The 18,033-nt window shown below is 38.3% G+C and overlaps 1 protein-coding gene across 3 annotated transcripts in view; it reads right to left on the bottom strand.

The window, feature by feature from the left end:
• LOC113048094 (voltage-dependent L-type calcium channel subunit alpha-1C-like) overlaps positions 1 to 18,033 on the bottom strand; it is a 126,186-nt gene that overhangs the window by 70,456 nt on the left and 37,697 nt on the right. For all 3 annotated transcript variants that reach the window (XM_026209617.1, XM_026209616.1, XM_026209618.1), the window contains exons 2-3: positions 12,345 to 12,687; positions 10,088 to 10,193 (exon numbers count right to left, since the gene is read on the bottom strand). In XM_026209617.1, coding sequence (XP_026065402.1) covers positions 10,088 to 10,193; positions 12,345 to 12,687 — 449 coding nt within the window. The remainder of the gene's footprint in view (positions 1 to 10,087; positions 10,194 to 12,344; positions 12,688 to 18,033) is intronic.

Consider the following 18,033-nt stretch of genomic DNA (forward strand, 5'->3'; position numbering starts at 1 on the left):
TATTTTGAGAATTTTCCATTGTTTTAAAAAATAATTACAATGGAAGTGAATGGGGATGATTATTATTTTCTAATTCGATAAAATCATTTACATTGATTTTCTTGTTGTAAAGTTGTTTAAGTCACCATTGGTACAGATGGTTTACTTTTACTTATAACCTTACACAGAAAAGGTTTTTTTTTTTTTGTTTTTTTTTTACAATAAAATCATGTTAACATATTAATGTCTTGTGGCTATACTGTTGAAACCCACAGAATTGTCCCCATTCACAAGTGGAAATATAGGTGTAAATGTGGTCCAGCACTTTTTGTGAGTTCATCATTCATATTTATAATCAGAAAAACATGTAACCACCTTGAATGTGTAGCATAAACACTAGGGGTGTGAAGGTTCTTGGTAAAAAATTTAACCGTCATGTTCTCCACCCATGGTTCAGCATGGACTTGCATCACGGTTGAACTTAAATCTGACAACGCATCTATTATGGCTTGGTAAAAAATAATAAAATTTAACATACAGTATCAGTGTACTATCCATAGTGGTGGGCGGTATGACAAAAAATTTATATCATGGTATTTTTCAAAATTATAACGGTTTCACGGTATATGACGATATTTTATTACATTTTTCCATGCATGACCAGGTGTAAACCACATTTTCTACTGACTGAGAGGAAATAGGCTACTGCACTAGACTGATTTAGAAAGCTCTATTTCATTGTCATGACGAGGGAATATTGTAGAACAATTCATCTAAATATTGACGAAACACGACATATTAATACATGTTAACGAGGAGACACTCTCATCTATAATCGCGACATCGTCTGATAAAATCAACATTGTTGAGTGGCTATGTGGTGGTTTTGGCTATATAATCATAGCTATGGTTTATCCAAAAAAGTCACTAGGTTTGTCAGCACAGTATATATATATATATTCTATGGTAAAAAGCAGCTAAAAGCACTGAAAGTCACGCTAGTGTGTGTGAGGCGGTGGATATTTGTGGTGGTCAGTGGATATTGTGGACGAGTTCTTCTGTGTCATCGCGTTCTACTAGTTCTTCAGCTTCAGTTTCGGAACTTGCACGCTTAGTAACACAAAGTTGTGTCCTTGCCACAGTGCAACAGTGAAAAGAGATCCCTCTCAGACGCGTTCCGAACAGTATTTAAATGACACCGGTATTGTGGTATTTTAAATATTCATATCATAAGAAAAATAAACACTGGTATTCGGTATGAACCGGCATACCGCCCAGCACTAACTATCCGTGCATTGGTTTAAAAGTTTTTAATGTTAAATCAAACAACACTCAAGCTCACTTCACTCACTGCTCTTGACTGAATAGCTTTTCTAACTTTAATAAGGATTCATCTATAATTTATACATTGAAAAATGCAATGTTATTTTTCATTTGATTACTACCATTTCTGTACCTAAAAACTAATGTTAGACCTACGTAAAAAACCTGAAAAGCACTATTTATTTATTTTTGTATCTTTGCTCTACTGTATTTATTTGAGCCGTTGCTTGTAGATAGATTATTTTATATCATTTTCTTTATTTTTACTTGACACTATAGTCCCTTTTCCCCTAAAGATAGCATATAGTGGACTGTACAGTGACAGCGACTCTTAAAACATGATACAAACCAAACCATGAGTTATTTGAACTGCTACACATCAAATTAACACTAACGTGTCCTGGGCCACAGAGAAGGACCCCATTTTCCACTAGCATGCAGTCATCCATGGTTTTAAACATAGCTACTATGTACTGCTTTAAAAGCAAACAACTGTCTGATCTAAAAATATATCCAAAACTCTGTATATATACACATGCATAAATTCACATCTTCAGTAAACCTCATATCAGCATGTAGCGACAGATCCTATCAAGCAGGAACATCTGAAGTTGAGTAAATACAGCTGCTTGACTAAAATATACATTGCACTCCTAATGTAATTTGTGACATTTGAGGTGAGGTTAAAATTCAAGCGTATGTGGAAGCAACGTTGCACTGTCTACTTCTGTGGATTTGTGAAATCATCACCTCCCTAGTCTTTTCGAGTCCAAAACGAACCCATAAATGCACATCCCAAAGCTACGCTAGACACACAGGAACCCAGCGATATATACAACAACCATGGAAACAAAAGATCAAATGCTTATTATTGAAGTAATTCAACCCACACACATACACAGAAATAAATCATCTCACACATGCACACTCTGTGCAACATGCAATAAGCATCTGTTGCTCTTGTCATGTGCGGCCCCCATGAAACCATGAACAAAAAAAACCTACACATGCACGGTCCCTGTCCACTGTAGACTGAATATTATTCTCCATCCAAATATGGGGTGTACAAAAACACATCTTTTCGAAATTTACTAGTCATGGGTTATCTGATGGGAACACTCAGCCCCTAGGCAGACATTCAACAAACATGTCACATCACAGGGACATGTCAAATAAAACAAGTTGTAAAGCAGCACTGCTTTATAAAACCTCACTAACTGTTCGGTCAAGAGTCGACCATCCAGCGCATTCCTAATCCAAACATTACCCGTGTTTGAAAGAGATGCATTTCAGATCTTCTAAGACTGAGAAAGTCTGGAAAGCTTTGTCGTAATCATTTTAAATGAGTCAGACCGAGATTTTGTTTGCTCAATATCATGGAATTATACAACATAACAAAAGCAAAAGAGGGATTATCCTGTACTTCATCACCTTTCCAGAGAAAAACTGACTTTGAAATCTCTTCAAACTGATGGAAGAGATTTCCGAACAGCATAAAGCAAATTACCCACTACTACATTTGGTGAAACATTTATTTACTTCTTAAAATGAAACTCGTATTTACATATTTAATGCTGTAAAGACTACATATATGAAAAAAAAAAAAAAAGAATAGATGTGTTGTGACACTGAAACACCTCTGATTTGTTTAGCAGAACACTACCTTAACCCCACCTCCCTAAACAAACACAGGGGACAGGTTTGTGCACCGCTTTAAATGTCAGCAAAGATCTCCTATGAAGGGGTGACAATGTAAAACAGAAACAAGAGAAAACAGAGACGGATACTGAAGCATGGATTTCATCTTGGCAACCAAGTGACTTTGCCACGGATCACTGAAGAATAAAGGTACAACAGGTGTTAAAGATGAACAAATAGATGGGATGCTGCTCAAATATTTACACACGCAGAGCCCTGACACCGCGCTAGATGTCACATTCTTTCATTACCACAGCACCAAAGTGCCATGAGATCACACAGATTGATATAACGATAGATAGATAGATAGATAGATAGATAGATAGATAGATAGATAGATAGATAGATAGATAGATAGATAGATAGATAGATAGATAGATAGATAGATAGATAGATAGTTCTCACTTTCTCTCTCTTAGAAAAAAAAGTTGAGGGATAAAAGAAAGAGAGAAATAGTTGTGAGCTCTTTAACAATGACCTCATCTAGTGCAGTGGAAATTTCCTGGTAGGCATGGTGACAGCAGCAGCAGAACTGAGAACATTTAGCAAGATGAGAGAGACCGAGAGAAACGGACCCCAACTCACTGACACACAGCATCGCAATGAAGATCATTCTCCTTTAACTCGTCCCTCTCTCTCTCACACACACACACACACACTCACAGCAGATGAAAATACAACTTCATACAGTACATCTCTGTGGTGACACACGGAGCACATAACAGAGATATACTTGTGTAGTTCTGGCTAGGTTTAAGCTACACTAAGCTACAGTTTTTAGTGGAGCAGGTAGAGGGCGCTGTGGAAAGTGAGCGCGAAGAAGAAAGAGAGAAATGTATGTGGGTCACTCTCTGCACTAGTGATGTTTTTAGCCTTAAAATACTGCACCATCCCCACAGAGCTCTGACCCTTTACCACACACACTACACTTTACACACAGCTATCTCTTACACACTCAACATGGCACATCTTTATGGCACAGCATCACTCTTGTGGCTAAGGGAGGGGCGCACATGTGTTGTGTGGGTTGTGCAACAAGGAGAGAACGGATCTTGTCTAAATATGATGTTTGTGTAGATGAAATGGGCAGAATGGGAACTGTCTCAGCGACAGCCGTTTTCTCACTGTGCGCTAAAAATAAAAACGCCTTTATTTCAGATCTCACCAATCAGACATATCCTGCTTGAAAGTGGTGTAATGTAATAAAGTTAAAATCCTATGTTGGAGTACTTAAGTATTGTTTTGGTAAAATCTGTACTTTACTTGAGTTTTACTCCACTATATTTCCTACTTTCCCTGAAGCATATTCGTTACTTACTACAAAATAAAGCCAAAAGAACCGATATGATGAATCAATGGTCTGATGCTCGCAATGGTCTGAAATTTTCTAATGCCTTTTTTTGTATTCGCCATCCTAAATATTTGTCATGCACAGAAACCTTGCACACTGAACGTCCTTGCACACTAAGTCCAAAATTCTAATCCGTAATATTTGTTTGTCTTTAAAAAATCTTGACTGGGTTTTTTGCTTTTTTTTATTCCGTTTCTGTGCTTGACTAATTTTTTTAGGTTGACAAATACGAAAAAACACAAACGAAAATCATCCTTGGTTGTACAAGCACTTGTTTGCACATGAGCAAATGTTTGAGGGGTTTTTTTTGTTAAAATTTTCATATGCATTTTTTCATATTCATCATCCAAAATTTTTTGTCACACACAGAAGTCTTTCACACTGAAGGTCCTTGCATGAAATTCTTGTCCAAAACCTTTGTCTGTCAAAAAAAATTCTGTTTCCGTGACGAATTTTTAGGATGAAGAATACAAAAAAAAATTAAAATACATACGAAAATGCATACGACAACACCATTGCTCATGTGCGAACAAGTGCTCATCATTACATTTTCCACCCAAGTTGAGGCTGGTGTGTCCAATATATTGTCTGCGATATTATGGTAAAGGTTCTTGCACACTGTTCGTAACTAATTTCGAGGATGACGAATATGATAATATCCAACTCAAGGCTTCGGATCAACTTGTCAGCATTCTGGATTTTGGTGTTGTATGGTGGCTCTAAATTTTCTAAATACAACTCAAAACGCTTGCTACGGAATGCAAAAAATACAGAAAGTTGAACCTGATCCAAATTTTTTTTATGACGGACGAAAGTTTTGGAGGCATTGTGTAAACGGGATTTATTTTTTATGTGTACAAAACTTCTGAATGAGAATTGAGAGTGCACGCATACACTACATGATTTAATTGTAGGCAGCAAAAATGCCTCTGTGTGTCTTTTATATTTATATCATTTAATATAGTTAATCTTTATCACATGAAGAGTGACATTTTTTTCCTCCATATATCAGCATGATAACAAATGTAGACAAAATATAGCCTTTTTTTTGCCCAATTTTGCCAGCAAAAATAAGTCCGATCACTGTTTTGTATCTCTGAGCAACACTCAGGATGGTGTTTCCTTATTGTGCACCTTGTGCACCTTATTGGATCAATCAGTATTTTGAATGAATCTGTTGAATGAATGAATGGTTCAGTGACTCACTCATTAACACAGTCAAATACTTCATTACTGAATGAATCAGCCGTTTAAATGAATCAGTTGAATTTCAATGACTCACTAATTAACAGTGACTTGCAGCCAACTACTAGCAGTTTTAATGTCACGTTCCAGCAATTTTTTGATGTCTTAATTCATTTCAATATCATATCATTAATTAACATTATTTTTATATTTTAAAACAAAGCATTATTTATAAATTTGTTAATGCATCCATGTCCTCTCTGAGCTACACTGAACTCTTATATTATATATATATAATATATATAATATCTTACCAGAAAATGACTTTGGTATAAGTTAAAGTAACAGTTTAATTATTATTATTTTTTAATTTTATTTTATTAAGTGTGGCTTTTAGGTACTTCCTCCACCACTGCTGCTCGATACAAATCACATTCATACACATATATACAAACTCAATACTCAAAATATGCATATAAACACACATATTATTTAGTCATGATGCCCTCTTTTTGCCGAGCTTGCTTTGGTGCAGACTGTACAGCAGATTTTTATAAATATTTTAATTCATTTAATAGTATTTTATTGTATATTAATTTACATATTTCAGTAATGTATTTTAGTAATGACGTAATATGAAATTTTGTACTTTAAAAAGTTTACGTATTATACATTTCGAAAAGATTTATATGCTGTCTTTTAAATGAAACTATTAAAAGAGATTTTTAAAGCATGGAAAATATCTATAAACACACTCGCATATAATTCCGATGTATTTGTTTTATTATTTATTTCTTACATTTTTTAGCCATTGTGCTTTGGCAGGTACTTGGACATTCACAGCAAAGCTCTTTTAGAAACACTGTATTTTTAAACTCATCTGCTTTAAAGTGGCGTCACTACAGTACACATCAAGATGGATGTCTTTTGTCTTTGCGTCACACTTCACACAGTCCCACTACAAGTGTTGCATTTTTAAGTCGGCATGTCAAGTTAAAAATAGTCCATCCTTTACGCGTCTTGAGAGCATTCTGTTCCATTCTGTTGCGCTCCATCTAGCTGTTTTTGCAAGAACGCTGCTTACATAAATGCACCTTAAAGAACACCTCCAGTCAGGGTCAAATTAGAACAAACCCAACCTAATTTATACAGGTTTTCGATTAGTCGGCTACTTGTTAAAGCAATCCAATATTCTTCTTGTATAGAATAAATTAAATAGAAAAATTGTTACCAGATTTCTGGATCGTTATGAATAATAAATAATGGTGTGAAATTCCTTCTTAATAAACAGTTTTTTTGATACCAGCTTCCTTGCAACTTGACCAGTAATTTTAGGGATTTGGAGAATTTTGGATTCATGTGCTAGACCAGCTGTAGCACAAGAGAGCTCTTCGAATCTGTGATCATTATCCTGAGGAGAGAGCTTCATATCACTAACCGTAGAAAGGAGCAACAGAGAATAGTTAACAAAGAGTTTTGTCGCAGAGTCAATGCACCTTCTGCTCTGCAGGTTGGCTGCATAGTTAACTGTGCTACCACGGTAGCTGTGCATTTCACCATCACCAAGGATACCATATCCATGACAACCACAACCCATCAAAAGATTGCGTTCATGGCCCATAAACAGGGGGTGTATGTATCAAATGAAGGAAACTCTAACCTGCCTGCAAAAGCCTGGTTCTTCAAGTAAAAATCCAGTTGAGAAATAATTTGTAATAAAAATATAAACATTTAATGACAGACATACCGTGACCTCTGAACCACGACCAACAATGTGTTTAATTACTGAATTAACCATTAAGCACTGCAAATGACACAATCAAGTCAATAAAAGCCCATTCCCATAAGGCACTGCAAATGACATAACTGAGTCAGTAAAAGCACACTCCCATGAATAATCGTAAATGATTTAATGGAGTCTTCCAACAACTTATATATTAATACATACAAAAGACTATATACACACTACACGTGATTTTTATAAACTTTTATATTTTAAAATAAACGTAAAATATTTTTACGTTTAAACCAATTAAAGAGCATTTTTTCATTGTTTATATTGTACAGTTATTTTCATATAGGTCATTCTCAAATACTTTATAGGGTGTGCAATTCATTGCCAAATTTTTTTTTTTTTTAACTGAAATGATTCATCAAAATAATTTCAGAGCTTGTTGGTTTGATTTAAATCATCTTATGAAATAAATACAGAGAAAATGAAAATACTTGCATAAGGAATGAAGTCGCTGCATATGTGACCTTAATTACTGCATGGGCATGAGCTATGTGCCCCAAAAGCATAGAACATGCTTTCATTCACGCACTTACAGGTTTTCATTGTGTTTTTTGTTGGGAAAAGACATAATGCAGCTTCAGATTGCAGGGCTGATGTGTGGATGGATTAGTGTTACTCAGGCGACAGCATGAATCTCTGAGAGTTCTGAGAACTCCTTCCTCAGCCAAACATCCAGATTACCCACACGCTCCATCATTCTGCATTCATCCAGGCTGAATGTACTGTACATTGAGCACTGAAGCACACAGGCTGTTCTTAGGCTTAGAGAGTTCCAATCTCTCGATTCTCGCTTCAGCAACCTGCACTTCAAATTCAAAATCCAGTGAAAGTTCTAAAATGCAGTGGCATATCACAAATGTTAAGAGCTATTTAATCATTCAACCAGCAGCAATCACTGTCATCCTTGTCATCATCACAATCGTAAAGGTCACAACTTCCAACCAACATCACATCATTACCGCAATATCAGCAGCAGCAGAACCGCCATTATCATGAACTCCATCATCACTATCATGTTGTCACCACTATCATTCCGGCCATTAGCATATGGTCATAGCATCACGCTACCATGATCACATCATCGCCACCATAACCATTATCAATAACCGTCACAAGCAGCATCATCCATTACATCATCAAAACATAACTACCATCAATCATCATCACTGTCACAACCAATACTGTCCTCACTGCCATAATCACCACCATCGTCATTTCTTTCACACCATTATAACTATCACATTACAAAAGTAACCAATCCCACCACCACAAACACCATCATTATTACAATCACTGTTGCAACCAGTATTGTTCTTACCATTAACACCATTCACAACCATAATCAACCCCACCATTACCATCACCATCTTTACTGCTACTAACATTGTCATAATTAACATCATCATCACCACCATCATTACTTTCATATAACCATCACATCCATTTTTTGCCCTCCATCACAATAATCACATATTCACCTTCACCATTCTCATCAACGTCACAACTTCACCACTACATTATTACCAGTCACATGACATCCATCACCATTACAACCATAACTATCCCCACCATCATCATTACCAGTCACTGCCGGTATTATCCTCATCATTACCATCATAGTCATAACATCCACCATCCTCACTGCTACTATCATTGTCATAAATTATCACCACCATCATTACGATCACAAATCCATCTAACTATCCTTACTAGGGCTGCACGATATTGGGAAAAAATGACATTGAGATATTTTATTTTTCTGCGATATATATTGCGATATGAAATCTAATTAGATTTTTTTCTTACAAACAAAAATGGGGTGAACGCACTTACATTCTCATTTTAAATTATTTAAACATCGACACCATCATGTCAGTTGATTCATATGCGTGAGGGAGAGAGAGCAAGACAGATCTCATGTTGTTTGAAGACGGTCTCTCTCTCTCTCTCTCTCTCTCTCTCTCTCTCTCTCGTGCGCGCTGTCGCTCTCGCTCTCTCTCACACGCGCTCTCTCTCTCTCTCTATCTCTCTTGCACATGCACGCTCTCTCTCTCTCTCTCTGCCCTGTCAAAACTTTCACTCTATGATGGTTAAGCTGTGCAATTAATCCGCGAATCACATTCGTCAAGGGCCGGGGAGCAGCTGGCCCATACAGTTAATGAATAACAGATCAACTACGACAGCCTACATCGCACATCCTGCGATGTGACTATCGTGGATTCGTACATCGCGATATCGATGCTTAAATGACACATCGTGCAGCCCTAATCCTTACCATCATCACCGTTAATCACCGTTATCACCAACATCACATTACCATCATCTTCTTTCTTATTTTATTTCTAAAGCGTTATTTAACATTTTTAGAGCAACGTCTCCACCCTCTACCATCACCCCACCCCTACTATCATCAAACGCTGTCACAACCAGTATTATCTTCACCATTACATCACCCACAAATCCTCACTGCTACTATAATCACCCCAATCACATGACATAACCATCACAACCAATATCATCCTCCTCGATATCATAACCACGTTACCACCGCCAATATCGCATAACATCCATCACCGCCATAATCATCCTCAGCACTACAGTCACTGCTATATTCATCAGTACTACCATCGGCAGCAGCACACCACAAACATTATAATTACAGTCGTAATTCCATAACGATCATCATCATTACCATCACTCTCAAATCATCATCATGCTCATTTCTGACTTGTGCTGTGAGGCAGCGTGTCTCTTACCAGGTTTGAGTTGGTTGCGTTGGAATCGTCTTCGGGGAAAGGGATGTAGACAGCTAAGGCCACACAGTTAGCAAAAATAGTCATCAAAATGATGATTTCAAATGGTCTGATGAGTCGGTGTTAAAGAAAGTGACATCAGGGCTGGTTCATACACAAGCAAAAGAATACATACAGAACAGTACAGTACATGTTAACTATCATCAATGCACAAGACTGTGTGTAAGAGCAAAAGAACACACAATACTGTACAGTGCAGTACTGTATAGTACAGCACTTTCATCATCACAGCATCTAAGAATCTAGATCCTCTTTAGATATTTTTCTCTACTAAAATCTTTTTCTTTTTCTTTCCTGTTTAAAAGCAAGGCCAAGCTCTTCATCAAGACAATGATCTTCAGCCCCCCCTTCCCTCTCTTCCTCTCCTCCCTCTCTCTTTTCACTGGCCAAACTGTTTGTTTGGCTTCCAGTTCTGCTGAAAACGCAATCGAACAGTGTCATCATATGTTACAGGAATGGATTTCTCCAAGATGGGTGTCGAGTCGCATGGCACGTGTCCTGAGGAGAAACAGATGTGTTCTTGTTTTTCTGGATGTTTCTCTTGTATCTGCTGTCTGGGCCTTGAGTTATGGCTCTCTGGGGTTAGTTCAGAATTACAGAGCCGTAGACCCTGTAACCCATTTAGATAAACATGCTTGTAGATCAGTAGTTTGGGTCCCCAAGGGAGTAAAAACAGACCCTTACAGGCAGACCCAAACCAAATTGTATCTTTAAAGGTTTTACAAGGTTATAAATAACACTTCCATATATGAAATCTGCTTGAGTGTGCATTAGTGTGAATGTGTGTGACCGACTGCGTGTTTGTAGGAGGGGTCAATATGCGTGTGCATTTGTGTGTGCGTGTGGGAGGGGCGAATATTTCACCCTGTTGAGAGGAGCTGTTGACATGGCAACATAGCCAAAGACAGGAGAGATGGGATCTGGAGTCTCTGGAGATCCAGATCCAGTCAAGTGTGTGCAACACCGAAGACACACACAGATAGAACCGAAAAAAAAAAAAAACGGGAACTTTTATCAAACATCCAACCGAAATATATGAGGGAAGATATTTCGCTGTATCCACAGTTCAGCCGTTCCCTCGTGCCGGTTTGTGAATTTATGGGGAAATCTTTGATGATGTGATCAGTTCTTGGCTGAAGCTGTGAATGGGAGCTGGATCTCCTGTTTCCTGATGAATGAAGCATTTAACTCAACCAATCAATCCTCATTAACATATTTTCCTGGTCGGGGAGCTATTGCTGTCTCTTGTGGGAAGAATTGATTACATAAAACCGTGAGAGAGGGGAAAAAAAAGAGAGGAAGGGGGAAAGTACAGGGGAACACACCGTCCTACAGTCTCCTGTAAAATGCTATTGAGGGGTGCCCCTCGAATGACTCATCAAAGCTCAACTCAATTTAACCCTTTGTAGAATTACATGTAAGAGGGATTCACATCTGATGAGAACGATATACTCTATCAAGCAAAAGGTAGCACAGAAGCTGCATCTGAAGTGGCATATAAACCACAAAAAGTACATTCACACCGGTAATGCAGCAAAGAGGAAATGACTTTTGTCCTTTATGTTTTTGTATTGCTTCATTCACCATTGCATAGTTATAGCAATGCAAAGATGCTATAACACATCTGTCAAACTAATAAACGGATCATACAACTATTAATAACCACACCTATTGAGAAGCACTGCTGCGAATCAAAGTTGAAAAGAATACATTTATGGCCTGGAGATCAAGAATTTAAGCTCATCTACAGTACGTCCTGTCTGAAAAGTTTATGAGCAGTCTGTAACTGTAACCCTGATTAATTAACGTTCACAAAAGAACTGTATCCTCAGCTACCTGCTGAAACAATTGTCACAAACTCAATAGGAGACATTTTTGGATATCGCTCTGGGAGGAATGTGTCTGCCATGAATGTAAATTTACGAACTACAGATAAAAATAAAATAAAAAATCTGTAACTTCATAAGTATTGTGTGCTCTTTAATGTGATGGCAGTTTGAGGCCCTGCATCAGTGTACTGCCTTTCAGATTCATATCTGCTCTTTCAAATGAAATATGTGGTGAATTAAAGCACAGATATATATATGAACATTAGCGGTCTTGGTGAGCATAACTTTAAAAAACTTTACCGACCTCAAACTTCTGAACAGTAGTGTATATACTGTATATGAAAAACATGTCAGGGTTTAGTAAAGGATACTTCCATTCCACGATATTGATGCACGCCCTGCGGATGGGGTTTTTAAGAGTGAGGCAGAGGAGGGCTCGGGGTGGGCGCGTGGAGGCAGTGCTGGCCTGTTTCTTGGGTTTGGTGTAGGGCTGGCGTTTGCGCTGCGTGGAGCACGCAGTGGAGATCGGGGCTGCGGTGGTGCCCATCAGCTTGGCCTGCCGTGCCGCGTCGATGGCTGCCTGCCAGCTGAGGGAGGCGCCAGGGGTGGGAATGTGCTCTGGTGCAAGACCCAGCACCTCATCCCCGCCCCCCACATGCTCGTCCTCATTCAGACCGGGGACTGGAGCCAACGACGGACTGGAATAGTTGGAGCCTGCAGAGGAAGAGAAGGAGACAGTGAATGAGAACGTGCGAGAGAGACGTTAATGTAGCACTAACACAAAAAAAAAGAAAACTCTCTACAAAACACACACAAAGAGGAGTTTAGTGCTCAATAAAGATGTTAGTGCTTAATAAAGATGTTTTTGGTGTCATATTTAAATATTTGTAAACACTTTTTTGAAACCATTACCTTCATTAACTTGGCAACTTTTCTAATGCATTTTAGGGTAGATTTGAAAAGCCAAAAAATAAATGATTTGATTGTTTTACTACTGTTCAAGCCCCGGATTTGCCGTCATTTAAGAGAGTTTATTTTATAGAAGTCCACAGGGACAACAAATCTCACAGCCAGATGGACAAGTGGTTATTAAAACCGTTTGTGTGCTTGTCACGTGTTGTACTTGTCCAGTCAACGTTATTAAGCTTGTAAATATGCAAATAAGACCATCAAATCCATCCACAAATGGGTTTCAAAATGTACAGTGTGAAATCTCAAAGCCTGGCAACCCAAGATTGAACACCCCTGGTATTTATTTGTAACAACTCCTGGGTAAACAATTTCGAGTGTGAAAAGCCAATCAGTGTTCTTTTATATTAGCGGTCTTGTTTTGAGGCATTCCAATACAACCATACTGGCCAATTTCAACAGAGTATTCGTATTATATCACACAAAACATCCCACATGGAAGCCCTGCAGGACTGTGTCTCATCTCCATCTGCAGTCCAAAAGCATCAAATCCAAAGAAAACCAACATCAAGCGTCCTACTGAAGTGTGTGTGTGTGTCAGGAATAAGAGCCAGAGTGAGATCACAGTAGTAAACCACAGAACTGAAAGTTTCTCCAATCATGTACCCTCATTTTTCTCTCTACCCCTTTTCTTTTTTTTTTTTTAAATGCTTCAGCCCTCTGAATAAGCCAAAGTCTGGATTAGTTTCAAATGTCATGTAATAATGACATCAGTGAGTTTGTCTATGTTCAAATATTTTCTCCTATCCCAGTTTAACACTTAGTTTTTTTGTAGAGTGACGCTGCAATCCTAGTGGTGCAGAAATCACATACTCTAGACGTCTTCATAGCAGAAAGTGCTGGGTTTTGGTCATTAGGATTCAGTAAAGTATGTTTGAGAGTAATAAGAGAACTGGAGAGTTGTTCTGCGTTATCTCACTCACAGGAAGTCAAAGTGGGCTTTTCTCGATGTCATGCAGACTCTCCTAAAGCACCACTTCTAATTACCATAGTAAAGCCATGCTCTGCATAAAGGACTTTTAAAAGGAAGAATCTCAGTTACTCATCCTGAAGTACCTCCATTGGATTCCCTCTCTTGAGAGACAATCTGAGACTAATTTTTTCTTTTCTAATTGGAAGATAAATTAGTTTCTTATTGTTAGGCACAAATGAACATGCATAAAAGCAGAAACAAACAAAAAGAGCTACACACACACACACACACACACACACACACATTCTTGTAAACCTGAATTCACAAATCAAAGACTAGGTGTTAAGGAAAATCACCAAATTTAAAATCCCACGTTCATACACACAGAACATTCACATTGTATTTTAACTACAAGCTTCAAACCTGTTAACACGACAAATGTACATATATAAAACACATGGTATGAACAAATGGATGACTGTAAAAAAACGGACTGTTTTCTTTCTTTTTAAAGAAAGAAATGCCTCTTTCACTCTAAACAAACAAACAAAAAAACATCCATTGGCATTAACCACTTATCAAATGATCTTGTCGCATTTGCAAGTATTAGATGAGCAAGAAACAAGCTGAAACTAATGGGGAGGGACTAAGTGAGCTATGGGGAGGGGCTTATATACATTGAGGAGGGGCTAAAGGAGTCTGGGCAGAGGATAACTAGAGTTTGATTCCAAAATATGGTGTTTTTGTCCATATGTCACCATTTTCACTCCAGCAGCTAAGCAAACACACACATATCTCAGCATGTGTTAATCTAGTGTACTGCATGGAGGAGTGTATTTTAACACCACAGTCACACACTCTCTCACATACTGTTTTATGAGTCAGCATCACCATTCATATATTCATCTCACCACACAAAAACACACACACCCGTTCACTCTCTCGCTCTCTCTCTGAGCTGTGCATTAAGAGTATTTTCACTGCTGCATCACAGCAGTGGATAATTTGACCACAAACCGTACAATAGAATAAAACATTACTGTTCTGATTTCCACTAGCTCATTTTGCTCTGCAGCCAGGCCATTCTGTCACAGCAATAGAATAAAGAGACCCGTTAAACATTGTAAGAGAGGGAAAGATATTGTTTTTGAGGTGTTGTTGAGAGTGTGATATTGGGTGTTTGACTCTGACGCTGACTCTGACGGATTTAACTGATGACGAGATTTGCTGCTTACATGAAGTTGGACACTTTCTGCGTTCTATAGTGAAGCTTGTGCAGTGTTTGCATATACTCTAGCACAGATGAAGTGGATTAGATCCAATATTTGTCAAATACACAAACAATTGTCAAGGTTTTATATAGCAGCAGAAACACTTTTCATTCAATACTCTATGTACTGGTGAATACAGGGTCTGTATTACAAGAATAAAGTTTACCATAAGCCTGTACTACTTAAATACTTGTAAAGTGGGGACTATATTTTTTTATCAGTTTTGTCTTGATAAACATGATACAGTATAACATTAAGATACAAATATTTTGTTCCTATTATAAAAACAGGTTTTTTGTTTGCATTAGCAGAATTGCAAACATGTAATGTACAACTACTGTGTCGTCATCAGAGCTTGTGCAGCAGCTCTGTAAAAGCTGCGCAGAATGAGCCAGATGATTGTATTTTGATGGCTGATGTCACAGTGATCTGGCGTTTTGGCTCAATCTCAAGTTGGACCAAATTTATAGCTGGCATGTACTTTTTCAAATCAGACTGCAATTTGCAGGAATGGATGAACAGCACACATGAATTTGTACACACCTACTGTCTGGTGGTATGGAAAAGAGTGCGATATAATTTGGAGTTGAGTTAAGGGTGTGGCTTTGTTTGGGGGTGTGGTTAAGGGTGTGGCATTAGGTGTGTTTGATTTCATGCGGCACTGCACAGACCAATCGGTGAGAGTTGCCGCTTGCAGTTAGGGGCGGAACTGAAAGCATAAATATTGCATTTAATTCACTTCATCTGTGATAACGTATGCAAACTAGGGCTGGGCGATATATCTAATGATATGATCATGCACATCTAATCCTTTCCAATTATAAGCAGGTGATGACGATTTAGCGGTTATCACGGAACCAGATTTACTGACTAGATGTGCATGGTCATATCGTTAGATATCTCGCCCAGCCCTAATGCAAACACCGCGTGAATGTCACTAACTAACGCAAGCAGAAAGTGTCCGGCTTGACGGCTCCATTTTCAACTCCACACAAGTGGCTGCTCTCATTGATCACCGTCTGTAGCCGTGCTTCAAGTCGAACGGCCCTTGGTGTTAAGGGGTTTAGGGATGTGGTTAAGGGTGTGGCATTGTCTGGAGTGTGATTAAAGGGGCGGTCACACTAGACTTTGAATGTGTGAAATTTTTCCGGACGATGCTGCGAATATGGGCGAGAGCGGGAAATAACATCAGGCACCAAGTTTTCTCCTCAGTTATCGCAACATGGATTCTAATGTGCTTGTACTGTGTCTTTTGCGACGGCTTCAAAAGCGTGTTATATCGTTCTCTCTCACACAATATAAGATGCTTTCGATGCCGTCTCAAAAGACACAGTACAAGCACATCGCAAAAAAAAATCAAATGTGTCTGCATTCAAATGTACCATCTGTTCCTGTTTCCACTGAACCATGCAACTATTTTTATTAAATTTTTATAATATTTTGAAGATACTACGCTGTGCCATTTTTTAATTTCTGTACAGAGAGGTCACGCAGTGACGTGTCGATCTTCTACTGGTCCCACTTCTTCACGTGATGCGAATTCGCAGGTCAGAGTTCATCAAACTTGAACTTTGGAATGCAGCGAAATGCAAAATGCAAAATGCCTTGCGTATTTCGCATGCGTATGAATGGAAATCAATGGAAAGAAAAGTGCAGTGTGACCGCCCCTTAAGGGTCTAAGGGGTGTGGTTTAGGGTGTGGCACTGTTAGGGGTGTGGTTAAGGGTGTGTCATTGTATGGAGTGTGGTTAAGGTGTGGTCTCACACTGACCATTTCTAAAAATACATCTCTTAAAAATGGTTTTAAAAAAAAAAACAGTATGACAACATGACAAAAATGTAGTTTCATTCATACTACACACTGTCATACTATATAGAACAGTGGTTCCCAACCACGTTCCTGGAGGCCCCCCAACACTGCACATTTTGCATCTCTCCTTTGTCTGACAGGGTTAGGTCTCTAGTAATGAGATGATGATCTGAATCAGGTGTGTTTGATTAAGGTGATATGGAAAACATGAAGTGCTGGGGGGCCGCCAGGAACGTGGTTGGGAACCACTGATATAGAACATAACTTTATAACATTTGAAAAATTTACTTAATCAAAAGCACAAAAGGGAATCTGTGATTTCAAATGCAGCCATGATGTAGCCAGACCTCTGACTACAGGCATAGCGAGTCTGAACCACATTACAACTCATTCTGGCCAGACACTACTCAGTCAGCTAATAAGTGACTTTCTGTCTATGTAAAATATTTAGGAGTGAGTGAATAAGAAACTAGAGTGTAAAGCATAATATAAGCATGTTACCAATAGAAGTTATTTTATCTAGTCAGTTTATTGGCATATTTCATACACCCATATTCTTGATAGGTGTTTTTTTTTCTGTAAAGCATGCACACCACATCTGAGAAACAAAATATTCATAACACAAAAAGGTGCAATTAGACAGTTTTTTAACACTAGAGATGCAAGCATTTTTACAGTCTATTTATAGACCAGTAATCTTTACAATGATTAATTATCCAAATATTAGAGAAATAAAGAAAATATTTTAATGGTTTGGCAGGAGTTAAGCCTTTAAACCTAGAACAGCATTACTTGCAGAAAGATCCAAACACAGGAAGAGACACGGGACCCTGTGGACCCTAGAACACTGACACACACACAAACACACACACACACGCAGACAAGAGTATTAATAACATCCTTTTAAAATTCATCTGCAGAGATGCAAGGCCAGAATAACCCAGATTCATAGGGAGAAAATGATAACAAAGGTAACAAGGCAAGAGCGGGATAGAAGAAGTGACAGAGAGAGCGACAGACCTGTGGCGGCATCAACAGATCTTGCATCACATCTTGGTGAACTACGTTTCCTTCATTCAGCTGAGAGAGACATGCTAC

This window comes from Carassius auratus, chromosome 29 (genome assembly GCF_003368295.1).
Source record: "Carassius auratus strain Wakin chromosome 29, ASM336829v1, whole genome shotgun sequence".
Taxonomy (NCBI): Eukaryota; Metazoa; Chordata; class Actinopteri; order Cypriniformes; family Cyprinidae; genus Carassius; species Carassius auratus.